General features: G+C 41.0%; 1 protein-coding gene across 3 annotated transcripts; it reads right to left on the bottom strand.

Annotated features, from left to right (window-relative positions):
• Positions 1 to 615: 615 nt before the first annotated feature.
• On the bottom strand, positions 616 to 15,851 carry CWC15 (CWC15 spliceosome associated protein). Of its 3 annotated transcripts, none has more exons than XM_054651409.2 (7): positions 15,713 to 15,851; positions 13,707 to 13,845; positions 11,604 to 11,716; positions 10,597 to 10,685; positions 9,747 to 9,857; positions 1,251 to 1,369; positions 616 to 965 (listed from the first exon to the last, which is right to left on the bottom strand). In XM_054651409.2, the coding sequence occupies exons 2-7, from the start codon at positions 13,835 to 13,837 to the stop codon at positions 836 to 838; spliced, it is 693 nt and encodes a 230-aa protein (XP_054507384.1). In that variant the 5' UTR covers positions 13,838 to 13,845; positions 15,713 to 15,851; the 3' UTR covers positions 616 to 835. The 3 variants fall into 3 exon arrangements, with proteins under 3 accessions (XP_054507384.1, XP_054507391.1, XP_077030090.1); XM_054651416.2 differs by having other exon boundaries at positions 15,694 to 15,825; XM_077173975.1 differs by lacking the exon at positions 15,713 to 15,851 and adding an exon at positions 15,666 to 15,684.
• Positions 15,852 to 22,028: the final 6,177 nt, after the last annotated feature.

Below are 22,028 nucleotides of genomic sequence, written 5' to 3'. Positions count from 1 at the left end.
TCTGCCACTGTGATCTCCTAGGCAGGGAGGTAACTAATCCATTTTGAAAATGTTATGTTCCTATCCAGTGCATTCACTTGGCTAAAATTTCATATGCAACTGAGATGACAGGAGAACAGAAAAAAAATAAACCTTTCACATTTTAGCTTTTTTTGCAGTCATTGCTATTTTTTACCATCCTAAGTGTTACACGGACATTAGAGGAGTAAACAAAGTGAACTATGGTATCTTGGTATCACTTGTTTGATAAAAGCACTTGCAAGTTTCTGACAATTCTATTACCACCATTAAAGGGCACACACACAGACTGAAAAAAGAAACTAAAAAACGATGATTGACTAAGTTCCTAACTAGCTTTTATGAGGAAGTCCAGTTTGCTACAGAAAATATAGTTCTTTTCAGCTCACACTGCTTCCCATACTCAGCTCTTCCTCACCTTTGATTAATACTGACATCTATCTAAGTTGTGTAAGTTACAAACCATCATCACTACAAATACAGGGCATTTTGGAAAGCAATTTAAATGATCAGCAGTATTTATTGCAAATCAGCTTCTCTCTTTTACCATTTACAGGTGGACAGCAAAACTAAACAAACATGAAGAAAAAAAAAACATCCATGAGACAAAACTGGTTTAATTAAAACTGTAAAGGAAAACAATATGCAGGAATAAAAAACTCCAGATACATAGCACTTATTAATTATGAAGCTGTTGCTGATCTTGGAAAAGCATTTGCAAATCCATGACCAAACATTCAGCCTTAAATTCTGAGGGCAAGGGAGGGAACAGCCATGACCTACCAAGTCCTTCTTCACTACTGCACATAAAACTGTACTACTTGATATATTTTTCCATGAACTTTTTGTGAAACTCTGATCGTAGAGTATCATTGACGAATCTTTTGTCCTTTTTTGTTTCGTCTATCCCCTTGGCACAGTTCTTGAAGACAACATCATCATCCCACCTGAAAACAGAAGTTTTTAATTTCAGTAAGCTTGTATGAAAATTAGGTGAAATATACAAAAACATATAAATGGAGTTTGACCCTCTTACAGAACAATTAGTCTTTAGGATTAGATTTTAGTCTTTCAGAAAAGATGATCTATTTTTCTACCCCAAGCCATCTCCTACACACTTGTGACAAGATCTGAGGAAGGAAACAGAAACCAGCTACAGTGCTAACACTTTCTAACTCTGAACAGTGAGAGTCAGCAAGGGGATGGGTGTCACTGAACAGACTGCACAGTACCTCCTTTTAACTTTGAAGTTTGCCTGAGGCTGTGCTGGCCCAGTGAGGTTCAGCAGTGGGTTACCACTCAGGATGTTCTCCATCCGAATCCTCTCTTCTTCGGCCTTCTGCTCTTGTTCCTGAGAACCAGAAATGGATATATTATTTTTCTAGGCCACTTTTCTCCTCTAGTTGGTAGAGATACACATTATTTAGCTTTGAACATTCACACAGATAGAGCTTTAATTCTTAGCTCAGATTTTTCAGAGTGTTTGGCACTTGCATATGAGGAGATTAAGGACAGAAGCAGAGATACTCTACAGAGCTTGACTTTGCTACTGAACTGTCAAACTAGCAACACTCATATCGGCTCTACTTAGCTCTGATGCGCCATCAAATATTCAGGTAAATTCTAGCTTTACCACATACATATTTATTATATTAAAAACTCTTTATCCTCATGAGAAAAGACAACACATCATAAAATATTCAGCAGGCAGAAGAAAACATACAGCATATTGAAACTTCTTTATTTTCAGCAGCTGTTTGGATTTTACAACTACAACTTCCCTAGGGACCAATTAAAAAGAATATTGAGAGCCTCACCACAGTGAAATGAACAGAGGATGTCATAAGACTATTTAAGAGTTTCAATATTAAGAAGCAGACAAATTTTCTTGTCCTTGTACTGTCAAATGCATATAACTCAAGCCTAAGTGAAGCAATGCACTACAAGTAACACAAAGTAATTTCACTGCCCACACTTTCAAGCTCTATTAGCACATCTAGTGACTTAAATGTTTTCAGACTTCAAAATTAATGTTTAATATTAATTTAACATATTTTTCCACAAGCTTCCACAAATGTTGCAGGGAGTGTTCTTTGATGAAAGAACTAGCAGGGAAAGAAAGTAATTCTTTAAATTAGGATGACTAAGTAGGTTTCCTACTCTTAATTATGGTGTGAAGACACTGGTTAAAAAATGAACTGAAACCTCATTAGCACTGCAGGAGAATCAAACCATGGCTTTTAAAAATTATATAAATTAAAAACAAAGAGATCATGAGGTCAGGGTTTTCCCCAGGCTGGAGGAAAAAAAACCTGAAGAAAATTAATTGCTGAGAACTTCTACAGGATGTCAAGAGAGGAAGCAGTTTCCTTGCTGCTGGAGTTTACAAGGTTTAAATGCAAAACTTGAAGCTGACGCTAGCCAGAGTTCCCTAGCTTCAAACATTTAATCAATACTAAGTTATTCATTATTACCTTAGATTTACTATATTTTTCCATTAAATTGATCAGATATGTGAAATTTTGGATGGGTGCCCTGTCTCTTGAAGCGTTTAGGGCTGGACAGAGTTAGGCTGTTAAGTGTTAGGCTGGACTGAGCTCTGAGCAATCTGGTCTAGTGGAAGGTGTCCATGCCCACAGCAAGCGGGTTGGAAGGAGATGACCTTTAAGGTCCCTTCCAACCCAAATCATTCTGTGATTCTATGAAATTTTCTTTTAAAATACCTCAGCTTTCTTAAGAACGTGGATTTAATGCACACACAAATAGCAGATGATGCAGGATCACTGGTAAAGATTTTACTTTTCAAAATCTACTCAAGTTTTAGTTATGAAAAAACACCTACCATTACACTGCTTCTCACAAAATCTAGAACCAGCTGCAATTAATTGCTAGTGGGATGGGAAAAGCTCCCCAGATGGGAGTAAATCCCATTCACTGCAGTCTGTTGCCATGTGTTCCCACCAGAAGTCCAGCAGCCCTCAGATGGGTACATTGCTCAAAAGCAAAGCACAGCTTCAGGACAAGCCCTGTAATGCCCTTATTAAAATATATGCCTTGGAAAAACTTGCTCTTTCCTGCTACTGTATCCATGGAGCTTTAACACAAACCACAACAATTAGAAGTTATTAACACAAATCAATTGAGGTTTTGAATTTTCAAACAGCTCTAAATCTAACATTTGCAGTCCAACTTCTGTTATTATCACCCCAGTAAGTAAGGAAACATGGAGAACAAAAATATTTGATATGGAACAGCAATTTCCTCCCATGTTAGAAATATAAACTCAAATTATACTTTTCACTGTGGATCAGAGACAAGAAATGTATGCAGCTGCTTGAGCACAGAATGCCAGCCTTTGATTTACCATCTTCTTTCCACATAACATGGAACAGCCAAGAGCCATGAAATCCCATTTACTGCGGTCTGTTGCCATGTGTTCCCACCAGAAGTCCAGCAGCCCTCAGATTGTTGTACAGCACATGCATGCAAAGCACTGCTTTGAAACCAAGCAAAATCCTGGATACTGGAACAAGCAAAAACCCAGTACTGATCTTCAGGTACCTCCCAGGAGGTGATCAGGTACTGCTTATGACCATTAGCAAATTTACAGCTGGATGCAAGCCTGTGAAGTTTTCTCTATGTCGTCCAAAATGAGGTGGGCTCTGCACCACTAACTTTAATCTTCAGTGCTCCATTAAAAGTGAGGCTTTGAAAACACAACAGGCCAGGAAAAAACACTGAGAGCAAATGAAAAGGCTACAAACCAAAAATTCCTAATCAAGAGAAGGCAGCACTAGTAAGACCATTGTAAGAAATTAATAGTCCTCTGTTGAAAAATGGCTCTGTGGAGAGAACTTGTTCCAAGCTTCTATATGCAAACAGATGCAGCAGTTTCTCATTTTGGCGCTGGAGTCCAGGTGAACTCTTCTGAAGGTGGCAGGTACAGCATGGCACAGTCTTATCCTCCAAGACATTAACTTCAGCCACAATCCAAAGTCACTGAACCTGTGCATCATGCATTACCTTATCTGAGGCAGACATTACTAATTTGGTTTGGGTTTTTACGATGCATGAAAATGCATCCACACACCGCTGACATGCAGAGAACTACAATGCATTTCACATACAATGTTTTTAGTGGTCAAAAATCAAGTGGAGTCAGCCAGCCCCTCTTCAGGAGGAACTGCAGTTCCTCCTGCCTCCCTTTCCCCATTTCAGATTTAATCTCATCAATTCCTACAAAGCTGACAATTCCAGCACTCTCCACCATGCATGAAGAGAAGCAAAAAGCACTCAGTCATTTGAATGGGAAATATTCAGAATCATGAGAGAAAGATAAAGCCAATTATTAAGAATCATAAAAAATAGGCATACAGTACTCTCATGTACTTCCTACACACAGATGCACATTCTAATTTTCTATACTAAGATTTCAAAAAAGGCATGTTACACATCACCCTAACCTTTATCTGCTTTGACATAACCCAAATGATATCCTTCGGCCTCAATCAGTCTGACATAGTTCAATTTCTAATAACAAAGAAAAGCATTAAGCGACAAAATGTGGTGATAGAAAAAAAAAATCAAAGCTGAAATAATACTTTCAAGAAGTGTTATACTACAAGCACTAGTGTAAGACTAAAAGAGGGATTTAGCTCTGGATTAAGACACCAACAGCTAGACATGGTCCCATAGGCACCTGAGCTCACATCTTGGCAGATGTGAGTGCACAGGATACAAGAGGGAGCCAAGACTGCTTTTAGAGCTCACATTAAATTACTGCTCACACTAAATTATGACACAGGAGACCAGCTACACTCTAGGCTCTACTGACTGCATCTCCACTGCACCACCATGCAGGCTACGAGACACAGCTTTTACATTGGCCCCAACAACTTGGCTTTTTGTGCTCAGCTGAATTCTGTCTACAGCTGATTATTGCTAGCAAAAAAACTGCATTGACTTAAGTCAACTACAGTTGCAGGGGACTTGGAAGTGGCAGATAAAACAAGTGGTAGAGGCAATCTTGGGAATTTCTTTCCTTGGCATATCTGTTTCTGACTGCAAAGGAAAGAAAAACATCGTTACCATGTTTATTTTGAGCATAGTTCCTACCCTTAGCACAGAGCAAGATTGCTTTTACAGAAAGTGCTGAAATTCCCCAAATGACTCCATTGTATAAAAGTTAGTTATCCTACTCAGTTTTTATAGATGTCGAGCAGCTGAAAGAAAACCTGAAATACCCAATCTCACCAAAGGCTGAAAAAAAGTTTAAAAATATAAATTGCATAACCTGATTTAAATGCTAATTTTTGAATAACAAACTATGACAGCACTGCCTTGAGCAGCAGGGAATGAAATTCAAGAATGCATAGACACACCCTGTTATCTGACCCTGTGCAAGTTACTAACTGTACAACACAGAGATTCAAATAATTAATTGGAACTTCAAAAGCAAAGAGCACTAAGTAATCACAATGGCAGTGTCCACACGCAGCTTTATTGTGATTTTGTCCACAAGGAAAGGGATGTTTTCACCAGTTCTTGTCAAGGTTTAAGTGCTCCTGGTATGTCTCAAACACTGAATGAAGAAACATACTCTGCCATGTGCTTTTGCCTCTTGACTGAAATTTTCTTAATCACTGATTTGATCTTCTAGTTTTAGTCAGACCCTTGAGATTTAAAGTGAAAATGTTAACAGCTATCAAGACTCATTTTCGGATATTTTATTTGAAACCCTGTGACATGGCTAAAACAGGGGGCAGAGCTAAGATTTACTCTGACCACCAGTAAAGTAATATATTCAGTTACAGAGAAACTTGGTGAAATAAAACTGTTAGAAAACAAACTGAAAACTTTTTCTGCTCTCAGCTAAGCAAAGAACGACTGGATATTAAAACAGGTTTGCCAGAACTGCACACATACATTCAGCTGCTCACTGGTTTGAAGTTTCTTTTTATTACTTCAACTTACTTTCTAAGGAAGCACTTGAAAACTGAAAAACAAGAGCACTGTAAAGCTTAATTTAGAATATTGAAATGTTTCCTGAAACCTATCCGTGGATGGTTAACACAGACACTGATTTAGTGTATGTACAGTATTATACAGACCTAGAATAATTCCACAGAAAGGGCATTCAAAACTAGAATTTCCTGGTCAGCTTAGTGTCTACTAGAAACAATTCGAGATTACAATTGTAGAGGAAACATCAAGGAGACTCCCATGCTCAAACAATTTTTAAAAAACATTCATAGTATTTATTTAATAATTCTACATAACTTCAGGGAATAAAGCATTTTGAGAAGTTAACAAGCTTTGAGAGGAACTGGTTATTTGACTGACAAGCTATTAGAATCTCTTAATATTAATATTGTCACAATTAGATTTAGAGGATTTCTATGGAAATTGGTGTTGCCCATAAGGGAAGTTAACAGAGAACAGGATGACACATAAAAAGCAGACTCTCATATTTTGTTTTTAACAGCTGTTTCAGCACAGATGGATTTGGAAAGTTGCCTTTAATGGCAACTTAAATAAGTTAAGTTAACTTTGGTGTCCATTATTTAAGTTGCCATTAAAGTTCTCCTTTAATGGCAACTTAAATAATGGACACCAAAGTTATGAGTGAAGACTATTAACAAAAATACAGTTTACTCTAAATGAAGTCTCAGAAGTAATCAAAATAACTGAAGTATCAGAGAAAAAAATCTACATATGGCACAGGTTTGGGATATATTACAGTAGTTTACCCACTTAACCTTGTTAAGACCCTGGGATGTTCCAAGAAGATGACAAGAAGAGACACATTAATCTGTCTGTGTAACAATGGGGTTAGAGAATGATGATCAGTGTGAAGAGAGAACAGGTACTCACTCCACAGTTTCTCTTTGCCTGGCCACTGGCTTATCCACGTTGTCTACTGTGGACAGCAGCATTTCAGCAGGTAAAGCATTTCTGTACATGGATTTCGATTAACAGCAACTGCACAGCTAAGACTTTACATGAGATGCTATCCTGAAGTCATCTGAATTATTAATACAAGGTTACTTACAAAATTAGGTCTAAATTATGGCTCGCAGTACATAGTAACATGAAATAACGTGCACCTTAATGGAAAAGGATTTTATGTAAAATAACTCTAAAAAGCTTAGCCAGCAACACCTTATTCCAAAGCTGCAGAAAACAAGGCATAATCTAAACAGATTGCACACTAAAGTGAACAAACAGAAGACTTCTTTCCAAAGATGACCCTTACTCCTAAAGACTCTTTCCAAGGCTGTGGCCCACTCTGGCTTTTACTTTTTCCATCAAAATAGTCTTAGTTTCCTTTTCCCCAAAAAACCACAAGAAAATAAAATTCCAGGTACCTGTAGAGCACCCTCTATTTATTGAAGATGCCAATTTTAAAGAGAGACTAGCTGTGAACACTGTAGGTCTAGATTCTGACTGTGCAATAGTGGGCACTATTGCAAATAACACAATTTTATTCACTATGCATGCAGCACTGGACATTACTGGGTGCTGCTGGGTGAGAGAACAGCCCTGCTGCTGGGTGAGAGAACATCCATGAAAGTAACATACAATACCTGTAAGAGACAGCAAAACAAAACAAGAGCTATCCCAAATACTTTGTGGCTTTTAGCACCATCTAGTGACAAAATGAGAATTTCAGAGAGATTATGATATTCCTACTTTCCAGGCATGATAAGAGAAGCAAGCACTTAGTTATCTGAGCTGCAATTTACTATTATTTTCCTAATGCAAGTTTTCTACACTGAAATATGACAAGTTAAGCTGCCTAATCTTGATGCATAACTCCAACTATCAAGCAAAGTGGAAAATCCACACAGACCTACAATTTCATTTTAAGCACTGTGCAAGGACAAGTGAAGTCAAAATCTTTCCTACACATGGCTAAACTTAATTTGTAGTTTAGTACATTTCGCATAGAAATACATGGTCGAATTGTTGACAGTGTTTTTAAGTAATTTTTACCATGCTGTTACTACAAAAGACAAATTCATTGCTTCATGCTGTACCTCAAATGCCTAGATAAAGACACAAGAGATGCTTTCAGACATCCTTTAATGCAGAAAACCTCTCACAGGCCAGATGGGCAATCAAGTAGCAACACTCTTGTACAGCACAATTTCTGCAATGAAGCAGCATGGTACAGCTTTTAGCCTTGCATACTATTTAAGTGCAAAACTGCAGAGCTCACTTGTTTTACAGGCCTTCTGGATTCTAAAGGTAAATTTTTATATTGTTAGGAAAGAACAGGCTCACAACTACAATGCTGCCAACAGCAGTTACAACATTATCCTCTCCTAGCTGTTCCTAGTGTCTGCTGGAAGCTCAGCCCTGTTCACTGCCAGCTATGCATTCATGAAAAACTAACCTATGAATGTGTATGTTAACCTATAGGAAAGCTTACAAGTAGAGAGGCACTAAAACATGACATTTTCAGACCAGACTTTGATTAGTCTCCTGATCAGCGTCTAATGTGTTTATTTAGCATGTTCTGAAAAAATACCTCAGATAAGTTTATACACAGGTGACAGGTGGGTTGGTTTTCTGACAGACTTTTTGATGGCTTGGGGTATTTGTTTTGTTTTACACTAATGGAGAATATACTATAAAAACATAAAAAACCACTCCAGGTGAAGGAACCAAAGTTTCACAAAAGCACTAAAATTATTTAAGCCCTACTCAAAAACAGAAAGCACTTAGTAAAAGCAGATGAGGGAATGCTGCACATACCCACTACTTCTGTTGCACCACCAGAGGAGAGTGTTTCACCAGTGCAGATGAAATACCTGGACTCTAAACTCTGCTGCAATACAATGTTAGAACCAGTACCCAATACAAACCTAAAACCTGTTAAGTTTGACAACACAAACCACCCCCAGAAACTAGTCCAAACTCCAAAGTCCAATCAATAGTTAGGAATCTTGCTAATGCACTCCACACCAACAATCCCTCTTACACCAAGGACCACTAGCATAGGATTGAGTCCCACTCACAGGAGAACATCTGTAACTACAGGGACTTTCCTCCCCTTTCAAGGGCAGAACATCTTGTAGGGACAGAGATTATAGAGAGGTATGAAAGCTACATGTGAATGGAGTCTCCCAGTTCTGAAAAGACTACTGTCTTTTCTGTTTTGCAGAGACAATTTTCAAATTCATTTGCCTGTGTATAATCACATGAAAATAGTTCTGGTCTTACAGTTCAAACTGGAGCTCCTTGCAGCACCAAAGCTCTAAAAGGACAACTACTGTATAAAACCTGCAGCCATAAGAAGCAGCACCAAAAAGCACGCATTTTTATTTCATAAATTAAAATAGTATTTTTTGTTTCATAAAAGCTATTTAACAAACTAAATTACACTGGATTTCATGCAGCTCACTAATGCCACTATATCCTTTGGTATGATAGCTGAGTGCAGAGGACTTACACATGAAATCAAGATTATCTTGACTCGCTGCCTGTACAAAGTGTAGGAAAAGGAAATAAAATGTTTCAGTGAGTAAAACACTCAGTATGTCTTATATAGAAAACAAATTCTTAATAATTATTAGACAGAAGAACAAATCCATCATATCTGAGAGGAGGTTTGAACAGTACTTTGTTTACCAGTTCTCCTCATCCCAAGTACTTAAGGCACATCAGTTTTAATAGACATCAGTTCACACAAAAAAAGTACTTTTAAATATGTGAGATTTTACCTTTCGAGCTTGTTCTTCAGCTCGTTCTTTCTTGATTTTTTCCAGTTCAGCCAGAAGGGCTGCAGTGTCATCATCATCACTGTCTTCCAAGTCCTCATCTTCATCATCTTCCTAATAGTAACAAATGGAAAGCAAGAATCAGCTTGCTCATTTCATTTAATAAAAAATGGCCCCAGGCTGCCCAACTAAGGCTACAATTTTCTGCTGGCTGATTTCTGAAATACTTGGGTAGCAACATATACAATACAAATAGGGATTTTGCTCTTTTATGGTTAAGTCAAGAGAAAAATATGTTTATGCTTTTGGGATGACTGCAGTTAAAAATGCTATGTAACTGACAGACTCTAGAGACTAGGTGTCCTCAGTCACTCTCCAATCATACAAGTCATTATGTGTGCCTGATTAACCTGTCCAGTACTGCTGGGACCAAAACCCACAGGATTAAAAAACCCAGAGCTTATTGTCAAGCCTTTGACTTAACTCCTAGATGTCAGCAATAAGAAGCACAGTCAAAGGCAAGCACGGGTGCTTCCTGCAGACAGTCATTTGTAGGTACCTGAACAGTTCTACCCTTGGGGAATTCTTACTAAACCAGTGGTAATTCCCCATACTGTAAGTGGTATTTTCAGTTTCATGGATTTTTTGTGCTTTCCAGGAATACCATTACAGCATGGACCAGAATCCTCTGAACCACTCTGGACTTTCACCACAGTACAGAAGCTGTAAAAGGAAAATACGTTGGAAAATACTGTCTGAAATCTTTAGACAACCTAGAAGTCCATATAGTATTAACAGCAAATCCTTGAGGCAGGGTAACAAAAGGGAAGAAGACAGAAAAGAAGATACATACATCAGTAAGAGGATCATCTGCATCAAGATTTGCAGCAGGAATCTGGTCTAGCCGAGGCTTCTTAGACACAGAAGATGATGTTGTATGTTCTATGGTGCAAAAGTAAAAACAAAAAGTGTCTAAGTCATGTCATTTAACAGCATCTAGTGTCAGAAAGCAAAAATCTTCACAATTTGTCTTGCATTAGAGTAAGAGAAACAAGCTTATGCTTACTTTCCCCTCACTTCTCAGTTTTAATGTCCATGTTAATTCCTCCCACTAGGAAGCCTCAAGAGCAGCAATAACATCCCACACTTATAGTCTGGCCTCCAGAAGTTTTTTTAAGTCATTATTATTGACATTATTATTAATCAGAAAAAAAAATCCATAAAAAACAGAAGTGGAGAAATATCCTTATTACAAATATCCAGCTGGAGGGTTCCCATTTAGGATGATCCCAAAGCATTACTGTTGGCTAGTTTGGTCCAAACCACATCTACTTTTTTCTGTGAATTCGAAAGCCATGCAATAGCTTCACAGCTAAACCCGAAGTACAAGAGGCTGGACTTAAATACTAAAAATGAGTATTTCTCAAAAGGCTCTTCGATTTTATTATTACTTCACCATATGTGAAAAGAATGGCATACTTTCAAACAGATTTATTATTACACTGGTGCTGTAACAGCAGAAAATGAGTCATTACTCTTTCTCCTTCCTGTCTTGCTTATCCAAGTACAAAAAAAAAGCCCTTTATTAGCTGTACACACTTGTTGCCAATTCATTACAATTAAACTGTATCAGCTGGGCATGCTTTTCTACGGGCTGGCCTAGATTTCTGCTAGCATGAAGCCAGCATGAAAGCCAGTGGACATTCCCTTGCAGGTCAACAGCTCTGAACTATCAGGCCAATACCTTAAATTCTACTCTCATGACATGCTGTCTGCAACTGCAAACTTCTTACAACACCACATTTCATGCAAGAGCAATGTTTCACAAAGGAGTTAAGATTTTTGTTTCTTAGTTTTTACCTCTGGTTGGTCTGTCTCTGTTCTTTTCTCTGGCAGCAACTCGTTCTCTCTCCTCCAGCTCCCTTCGGAAATCACGGTTACGCACCTCTTCAGGAGCATCCTGAGTGGTCTGTCTAAAACAACAAAGAGGAAGAAAGCCTGGAGTTTGACACTCTGCAGCTGGGGACAAGTTTTTCATGGAGGTCCCTAAATCCTGGGCTGAACAGGTAAGGACAGGAACAAGAACTGGGTTCCATGTACACGTATGTTTATTCTCTCTTCAGCAGAGCCCTCCTGTGTGTGTATGCATTGCACACACAGACCTGCCATGCCACACACCCCTGCTCCTCCTGGTGGCTCTTGAATGGATGAAAAGACCCTGCTTAAACTCCTACAAAACTAGATGGTAACATCTGTCTGTATTTCACTAGGTTGAAATATTCTGTTCTCCAGCAGTCCAATCCCAGTGTCCTGGGAGACATCTACAAACATCATGGTCACCTTTCTTCATTGTTTTACCACCCAAAGTTGCTGCTGGAAACCCAATCTCTAAGGCTTACAGGTAAGACCAAGACTAGAACATCCTTTTCATGAACCTTTTCTTCTCCATGAGCACAGACCATGATCAATAATAAAAAGTTCGGACAACAGGCAAAACACCTTGTAAATACATGTGACCCCTCTTTTATACAACAACACACCAGTGAACTACACATATCTGAGCCAGATTAAATTCCACCTAGAAGCTGCTGAAATTTTTGTGGATATCTTGAAAAGAACTAGTGAATAAAAACAAGCACCTCTCTCTAAACCCAGTGCTGGAAGTAAGAGTGCCTGGAAGAAACCCAGACATGAGCCATTATAAACACATTGTGTGCACAGCCTGTCTTTATGATGAAGCCTTCAATTTGCTTTTGTAATTAAAAAACTGAATTTGGAATTCCTGTTAGAGCTGCAAAATCTCCCCAAACTCTGTGTCGTGCAAACAAGCATGAGTGAATTGAAACACTGGACTTTTCCTGCAGTGATGCAGTCCTGGCAATTTAACACAGACAACTTTTTATTACGTATTTGGGAGGAAGAAGAGAAGACACTTGATGCCCCCTCCATCTCTCCCTCTCACATAAAAGGAGGGATTTAAAACATGTATTGTATATTCCTGTCCCCACAGACTACTTCCAAAGCTACAGACTGGTGCTCCAAGCCCCACTTTTTTCTACAAAACAAACCACCAGAAATTTTCCCCATAACAACCAAACACATTTGGCAGCACTTTTTGTGTTGTTTGTTTTGGTATTCTCCAAAACACTCAGCTCCCTTATGAATCCATATTCTTGAAAATAAAAGGGGCAGGAGGGAAGAGGTGGCAGGGTAAATATCTATACAAAAAAGAGCAAAAGTAAAACCTTACCAGATATTTCATTGACAAGTGTAACATCGATTAGATAAAATGAGCATTTTTATATTGACACATTTAATTTAAATTCTATCATACTGACTCTAGGTTTTATTTACTCTTTCAAAAAGAAAAAAAAAATTATTATGTATTTCAGATATAGGAAAATATTCCTGAGATCACATTATCTTTCTCACTGTCTTCTCCCAGGACCTGCAGCTTAACATCAGCTCTTCCAACACATCCCACTACCTGAGTGCTATTCCATGGCTCCCCTGCCTCCTCTCAATGTCCTTACACATTTGCCAAATACATGATGTGGTTTTCCAGCTTTCAAGATATGCTCAAATTCATTTCTCTCATCCCAACCTGCTCTGCAAGTGACAGTTACTCCATGTGGCTCAGCCACAATACCAACTTACTTTCCACTTCACTGCCCAACAAGTTCAGTCTCCAATGCTCATCTTCCGATAATTCATGTACATACACAGCAACAAATTATCACTAAAATTAAACCTCCCCAAATCACCTGCAATGCATTTGAACTCCCAGCTCTGCTTTTGAGACTTTCACTTTTAGCCCACTTGTTCAGCACTCCTGCACAATCTCTGGACCTTGCTCAGTGTCGAGCACATCAATATGTATTGAGAAAATTTTAAGACTACCACTCATAACAAAACAGTCATTCCCAGCCTGCTTTGCCCTGACACTCAAAAAATGATACTAACCTGTATTTGATTTTAGTATGAGAAGGAAGATCTCTGCTAGAATATTGTTTGGATAGCTGGCTTAAGTCTCCTTCACCTTTTCCTCTTCCTCCTCTTGCAGGTTCAAATGTTGGCCTGGCTGCTGTCGTCATCTTCACTCCTACAGAATCAAGGGATGAAACAAGTTGTTACTACAATTCACAGGGTGAGACACTCATTAGGACCTACTCTGCTCCTGGAACTGTAGAAGCAGTGACAAGGCCCAGTGGTAATACACAGCTGGTATCCCAGCTGTCACTCAGCTCATGATCCTCAAAGTTTAAGTAGCGTTTCATTGAGAGAATCTATTCAGGTTTCACAACATAGTCTTGTCCAATATGCTTGGGAAATGATACATGGACTCTAATTCAGTATGGAGCTACATTTGTAAAGTAAGTAACACCAGCCAGGAACTGATCTCCCATCCTCAAAGCAAGCAGTACAGTCTGGTAACTAAACTCCTTCCCCTCCTGAAAAACCACCCTCAAAAACGACTGCCTACTGGGCTGAGCCCTTCATCACTCCCCAGAGCACTCCTGGCTCAGAGAGACCACAGCGTGCCTAGGGTGATGCTGATCATTAACCACTCATGAACACCAGGCAACACAAACAAAGTGCAAAGAAAAAAAGCTTGGATAATGGGAAAAATTGTCACCAACTCTCCCCCAGAAACTGCAGGAACCCAGCACATCATAAAAACCAAACTGGCGGATGCCCAAATTTCTACTATCAGCTCTTCTGTGCATGAGAGTGAAACAGGCTCCAACCAGCCACAGGCACCCTGGGAGCACACACTGTGTTCAGCACTGCCTGACAGGCCCTGGAGACCCTGCAAGCCCAAACCAAGCTTATTTTGTTAGTTTGTCACTCTGAATGAGACCACAAAATACCCAACTTCAGCATCAAAATGATAATATAATGTGTGGCTCAAAGTAACATCCCATCAGGCAGAACAGTTACTGCCACTGAACTACTACTCAAAAAACAAAATTAACAGAGGAAAACATCTTTAAAAAGAAGTGAGATGGTAACTAGCCTTGGCTTGTTTAATCAAGGACAGCTGTCACTTTTCAGTGATACCAGTCAGCTGAAGATCAGTGAGCTATTTTGGATCTCTTGGCACACATTCTGCCAGACCCATGATTCAAGAAAGTCACTTGTTCCCATAACTTATCTGTGCTAATTATGTGTAATAGGGGGATCCATGAAATCAGGTGAAGAACAAGATCTGGTGTGGCTGAAGTAGTTTCAGGAAGCATCTGGAAAGCATCCCTGCTTCTCTTATGTTACAGAATTAACCAGGTTGGAAAAGACCTCTGAGTTGAGTTCTACCTGTGACTGAATATAGCCTTGTCAACTAGACCAGGGCACTAAGTGCCAAAATCCAGTCTTTCCTTAAACACCTCGAGGGATAACGGCACCACTACCCTTGGGCAGCTCGTTCCAATGTCCAATCACTCCTTCGGTGAAGAAATTCTTCCTAATGCCCAACCTAAACCCCCGCTGGCACAACTTCAGGTCACTTCCTCTTGTCCTGGGACAAGAGGCCAACCAACTGGCTCCAGCCTCCTTCCAGGTACTTGTAGAAAGCGATGAAGTTCCCCTGAGCCTCCTCTTCTCCAGGATAAACAAGCGCAGCTGCCCCAGCCGCTCCTCACAGGACTAAGTCAGTCTGGATTCAACTTGGCCTTCAAAGACCCAGACTCAACCTTAAACCTCTCGGATTTCAGAAATACCTGAAGAAGCCTCTTTAGCCCTACCAGGAGCTGTCGGCCAAGAGGGAATGACCGAGCTCGGCCTACAGCCGGATTGCCTTGGCCTTGCCGGGCTGAGCCCTGACCGGGGGATCCAAATCGCAGCGTCAGGCCCGGCCGCAGCCCGGCCCCTCGCCAAGCCCGCCTCCCCCCCGACCCCCCCCCTGCCCCAGAGCCGTCTTTGCACCTTCAGACCCCTCCCGCAGCCTCCCTGCCGCTTTCCCGGGCACTCACAGCACAGCCTCTTCCGCCCTGCACAGCCAAACCCTACACCTCCACCATAACTCCGCCAGGCACCCACAATGCCCCGCGGCGGGCCATAGACGCGGGAGCGCTGACCATAGAGACGGGCATAGAGAGCGCGTCCGCCATGATGGGGCCGGAAGTGCTGGAGCGGCAGCGCCGCCTCGGTGGTCATGGCGGCCGCGCTGCGGGGTTAGGGCCGGGAGGGATGGGGTTAGGAGAAAAGAGGGCTGGTAGCCTTGGGCAGATAACAGGAGAGGATAGAAACAATGGCAGGCGGAGGAGAAGGGAGTACCTTAGGCATTCTCTTTATGCGACGGGGTGTATTAGGAACATCAGCCTAACTCTGACTGTAAGGTAGCAAGTCGCGTCTGACTTGTCCCTGCCCTCCTTGAGAAGAAATCCTTTACATGGTGTAGATGTTTATACGATAGATTTAGATTGGCTGTAAGGAAGACGTCTTTTACTGTGACAGTGTTGAGGCTGTGAAAAACTCCTATCACTTGTTTTTAAAATTTTAAAAGTTTAATAGTAATAAAATTATTATAAAATAGTAATACAATTAGAGTAATAATAATTTGGACAACTTGAATTAGGGCAATATGAGACAATAGAGACAAAGAGTTACGGACGTCTGGGTACCTTTTTCTGGGCAGCACGAGCCGGAAAAAGGACCCACGTTAACAAAGGATTAACCCTTAAAAGTGATAGCCTGTTGCATATTCATACACTTCATATATGATGCATAAATTCCCTTCAAATATAGGATTCTGTCTGGTCATTCTCAACAACTTCCTCTGAATCCTAACAGTGCCTTCGAGAAGAAGTTCATTTCTTCTGATAAGAGGGCAATAAATTCTTTTTCTCTGAAAGATTCAGGTGTCCTGTGGCTGCTATCTCACTGCGAGTCCTTTCTTTAAAAAAAGTATCCTACATAGCATAGTTTCTATTTTAACATTTTTTATAACCTAAAACTATATTCAACACACTACTTAAGAGAATTAATACAGCATTACTTTCTAACACAGCACATATAATATTCATTTTAATATTTGCAAAAAGCCAATCATAAAATACACATTTTTCACAAGGTGCTGGAACAGGGTGCACAGGGAAGCCAAGGATGCTCCATCCCTGGAAGCATCCAGGGCCAGGCTGGACGGGGCTTTGAGCCATTCAACAGGGGGGTTAGAACCAGATGCTCTTTAAGGTCCCTTCCATCCCAAAGTGTTCTGTGATTCTATAATCATTGCTGTCTGTGTAAAGAAGCCAAAGCACGAATGATGATCACTAAGGAATTAAATTCCCCCTCTTAAAATGCAGCTCCCTCCTTGTGTTTATTGCTCCTTTTAGACGCACTTTATTGTCAAGCTTCTGTGAATCCACACTTAGGCATGTGAAGTAAAAGGCTGTCTGATGTACCTACAGATGGGCACAGAAACATTTTCCCGAGTGCTGGACATCCAAAATGCAATTTAGGAGAGAGCCCACAAGAGGTCCCACAGATATTGCTGTCCAGGGAGTTACAGCAATCATGGCAATTGCACCCTTTGCCTTAACGAGCCGTCAGAGAAAGCACTTGGAAGAACTGGGCCTTTAGTATAGAAAGAAACCAAATCATTTAAGCAAGTTAAGCTTCGCTCTGAAGTTGAATAGTGGCAGTAATTACTGTGTCACGTCCTCAGAGCTACACCTGTTAGTAACCAAGTATCCAGCATTGCATTTTCTCATCTGCAAGCCTCTATCAGCACCCTGTGAAATGGGTTTATGATTTTTTTCCACTACAAGCAGTTTAAACTCAAGATCAAACCTTGCAGAGAAGTCTGGCTTTGGGAAATTTGTGTTGGGCTACAGCTCACAGCAGCCTGAACTGAGTGCATCATTCTGCTCTGGTGGTGTTACCCCTAGATTATGGATCTGTGGATTTTAAATCAAGAGGCACTGACTGTTATGCTGATTTGACTGTCATGGTGCAGCAGATTGTCATGTTTTGCTCAGTAACACGTCCTGAAGGCAGTGCCTACTGTCCAGTTGTAATATCCATCTGGCAGAAGGTATCAAGTCTTGATTAAAGACCTCCAGAACTGAAGGGGCCTCTCCTGCTCTTGGGTTAGAGGAAAAGGCGAGCATTCCATTGTGAGTTAAAAACTGCCACAGTCCCTGCTCTGAACAGATTGGAAGATTCTTCAAACAGTAAAGGAATGGCTTTGTCTCTTTGGCCAAAATTGTTCCCCAGGGAGCTTCCCTTCCCCCAGATTGTGTGTACCAAGATGTGTTTTATGGTGAAGGGCTTGGTTTCCTTAGAAGACTTGAGGACTAAAGAAGGATATTGGTGGAGGTGCCTGAGCCCAGACTCCTAAAAATACAAACTCAGTTTTGTTGCAGAAGCACCTAACCTTCACAAGTCCACAACTTCTGGGTTTAAAGATCTCAAATCACACAGAGTTGTTCCCAATCTTGAACTTGTTTGGGTTTAGTTTAGGAGTAAGAAGTTTAGCACCATATTGTCTCTGGGCCTAACAATAATAGCTGGTCTGTTCCCCAGCTCAAGTGCTCAGAGAGCCTTCATCCAGTAATTATTCCCAGAGCATGTCCGCACTCATCAATATCACCCTCAGCTTCTCAGTCCCTCTGGGTCACATCACAGAGCTCCTTCCCAAGCAGGGCTCACCCTACACATGGAGAGTTATTGCCCCACCAGGCAGGCTTTGACATTTAGGGACATTCTCTGTGTGTTTTTGACTAGCCGAACCTAAGGGAAGGGATTAAAGATCCACCAAAGTGCAGGGATGTAGAAGGGGACATCACTCAGGTTCAGTGGTAAAGGTGGCAAGTGTGAATTCCTGTGTTCCTGGATTCTGCATTGAAATGTCATCAGATAATGTAAACAAGTAGACAATAACAAACCCCCAGATCTTCCCCCTTCCCATGGCTGCTCCAGTCTTTGCTGAGCAATTTGGCTGTGGCAATGCTTAGAAAGGTATTGTGTGCTTCATGGAAAACATGAAAAGCAGAAGTCACCACTTCCCTTGATCATTTCCTACAGTGATTAATTATCCTCACAGTTTAAAACTACACCTTATTTTTAATTTCAGTTGTCTTTGTTTCCAACCATGGGTGCCTTTTGTGCCTTTCTCTGGTAATTTTAAAAGCCTGTGTTCTCACTAGGTATTTATACTTTGTAATCTAGTCTTGCTGCTGCCTGGGCTCTTCTAGTCTTGGGATTGTTTTCTTCCTCACACCAATTATTTGAGGGCTTTTTCTTGCTCTCTATCCAATCCATCAACAACAAAAATATAAAAACTGTTTCAGCATCAGCTCCATCAATGTGAACTAGAGACATGTAATCACTTTCCTACCACAGCTTTCTATGTAGTTGTTTATCTGAGGATCATGCTGGCCTTTTTACCCACACCACACTGCACTGGGAGCTTGAATCCAGGTATATGTCCATGGTGACTCTTGAATCCTTCTCAGAGTTGTAATTTTCTGGATTAGAAAATTCCATGTAGTCTTTGAGCTGCAATAAATAAACATATTTGGTTGTGTTACAGGCATCGGTCTTAAAAATAAATCCTTTGCTGGTGTCACTGGCATAGCCTCTTAGTGTCCCAAATCCTTTATGGTACCTTACACATTCTCAGTACATTTTTGTATTTGCTTGTGGATCACACCAGGAGACCAACATTCTTTGGCTATCCCAGTGCTTTAGGATGTAGGTCTCACCAAAGTGCTGGTCCTTCTCTGAGATCATGGCAAGACTGAAAAAGCCATTGTGTCCTGACAGAGAACAAAAACATTTCTAAAAACCTTGTGCCTGTCTGGAGCCTTGTTAATGTTTTTCTCATCTACTTCTTGGCATGTAGTGTTATGAAGATTGTTTATGTCTCTAATGGACTTTAAAAACTCCCTTTTAGCCTTGCCAGTGTAGGGATTTTTTCCTGTTTCCTGTGTAATTTTTCTGTTCTTGAAATCTTTCAATGTATATTCTTTGGGTTTTGGTTCCCCTTTCTTACATCTCTAGCATTCCTCTTACTTACTGATTTTCACAGATTTTTTTTCTGAATCCAGAATGGCATTTAGTTGAAGCAATTGTAATTCCTGAGTTTTCAAGTCTCCCACTGTAGGCTGTCTTCTTCCCACCCTTAAAGTACAGCAGAACAATGTGCAATCTCCTCTTTCAAAGCAGTGCTCTGAAGGTGAGCATTTTCCCCAGCAGGGCAGAGGTTCAGTGCTGGAATGGAAATCTCCCAGCTTGAATTTTTCCCTTGCCTCCCCTTTCTTGAGAGAGCCTGTTTTTGGCCATCTGAGGCACAGCTTGCATGGCTGATCAGCAGTAAATTGTAAATCCTGTTTCTGCTTTGGAGTGGCCACAGCACCACAGCACCGTTTCCTCCCTCAGGACGCTGTGTGCTGTGAAGGTTTGTGTCTCCTGCTAGGAAACAGATATAGAAGGGCGCAGGGGATTGTCAAGAGTGGAAATTTGGTGTAGGAATGCTCAGCATCCAAACCAGCCTTAAAAGAAGTTCGTGGGAAGTTGCTGTTTCCTTGATTGGAAAAAGAATAGAAGCTGGGCAAGGCTGTGACTCAGCCAGTGAGTCAGCAGGGGCTGCTTTGCGATGTTGTGTTCTTTTGCTCTCCGCCACACCTTCCCTGCTGCCTGCCGTGGGACAGTAAAGGCCATTTACTGCTGCTTCTCTTTGCTCACAAAGTCATTCCAGCCTCTAACCTCTGCCCTGACTCCTCCCACTGCACCATCTCTCCAACTCTCTGCTTCTGTGCTCCATTCCATTCCATTCCCTGGGCTTCTGGGATTTTTGTGCCTTCAGTACTCCAGTCATGGGTGCATTTAGCAGCTGCAGACTCTTGCTTTGCAGCAACAGAGACGTGACGTAGATTGTGACCTATTCACCACAGAGGGAAAATCCCAGGAATGAACAGGAATTCCCTGGAAGAAAAGACACAGGATGAGGAGCTGATCTGGATCCTCCCGGGGCAGTGATGACCTGCATCAGACACCGCAGACTGTGGTTCCTCAGCCAGCCATTAAACGAGCCAGACCAGTGCTGCAGGTCCAACACACTGGGTTTTGAATACATCTTCTGTCAATTGTTTCTTCTCTGTCTGCTTCCCCACAGCACGGCTCTCCGCTGAGATCCCAGTGATTTTCCAACGTGAGACGTGATGTCAGCCAAAAGGCACTCAGGGACTTGGGGAAGGGAGGGTGCTGCAGGAAGGAGTGGCGCCCCAAGACACACACAGCTAATGCTTCCTGGACTCACGGTCTTGGATGCATGCTCAGCTCCATGGAAGCTCTCTTGTTTCTACTGAAGGGATTTTTTTTTAGCTTGGACAAAGCAAATAATTTTAGCCATGCACTATTTACACCCAGGCAAGCAGCCAGGACATACCTCTGTCTATGGTGGCATCCACTGTTAAGCAAAAGTGCCCTACTGTTTTATTTATTAACCAAACATTTCTAATAGCCAAGCTAATTTTATCCTTTCCTTAATGCTGGCTGACAATGACTCAGTGTGACTGGGAGGAGTCTCAGGAGCACGGTGCCCAGATTTTGAATACTGGTGTTATAGGAAGGAGGGGCTGGCTGTCCATGTACCACAGTGGCTCTGGCTTTGAACCTGCTCATTTTACCTCTCCCTTTGTGTAGGTGTGGAATAAAGCAACCAGTGAAGTAATTCACAAGTGAATTTGTTAGGCAGGGTGGATGGAGATGACCTTGTCCCTGTAAGAGTCAGCTGTAGCTATAACTTTTAGCAATAACATCAGGAGCTGGTACACATACTTCTCTGGAAGTTTTTTAATGTTTTAATGTTTTATCTATGTTTTCTGTCTGAATCAGTCCTCAGTTTATGCCCTTAGCTTTAGGCTTACTCTCATACCACTCCAGGTAAGTGAGATATCTAGTCTAGGCAAATCTTTAGGGCCATTTATCTGTTCAGTGGACAGTGACAGGTTCCTCACCTCAAGAGAGGTGATTCACTCCCTTGCTTGAGCAATTCCAGAAAATCCTACTCTATATTTCATTAGTAATTTACAAAGCAACCAGAAGATGTGGAGGTTACAATGTAAAACTATCTAAAAAGATGAGGTTAAGTTAAATGAGATCCTTCTGGATTCAAAATTTCAGTTACTGAAAGCTTCAAGATGCAGGTAAGTACTTCTTGTAAACAGGGCTCTAAGGAATAGAGAGCCCAGTTTGGAAACACAGAATCTTTTAATTTATCTCCAGTCTCCATACCAGGAATACAAGGAAGAGTCTATAAGAAAAGTGAAACAACTCTATGTC

The sequence above is a fragment of the Agelaius phoeniceus genome, chromosome 2, assembly GCF_051311805.1.
Source record: "Agelaius phoeniceus isolate bAgePho1 chromosome 2, bAgePho1.hap1, whole genome shotgun sequence".
NCBI lineage: Eukaryota > Metazoa > Chordata > Aves > Passeriformes > Icteridae > Agelaius > Agelaius phoeniceus.
The sequence above is the reverse complement of the archived record's forward strand: the minus strand, read 5'-3'. Positions and strand labels throughout refer to the sequence as shown.

What these genes read in the sequence shown, in the direction of transcription:
- CWC15 (XM_054651409.2), bottom strand. Translation starts at nt 13,837, where the DNA reads ATGACGACAGCAGCCAGGCCAACATTTGAACCTGCAAGAGGAGGAAGA. An exon ending in CAGAGACAGACCAACCAGAG is followed by an intron (nt 10,686 to 11,603) that starts GTAAAAACTAAG and finishes TTTGCACCATAG; the next exon opens with AACATACAACATCATCTTCT. An exon ending in CAGATGATCCTCTTACTGAT is followed by an intron (nt 9,858 to 10,596) that starts GTATGTATCTTC and finishes TGTTACTATTAG; the next exon opens with GAAGATGATGAAGATGAGGA.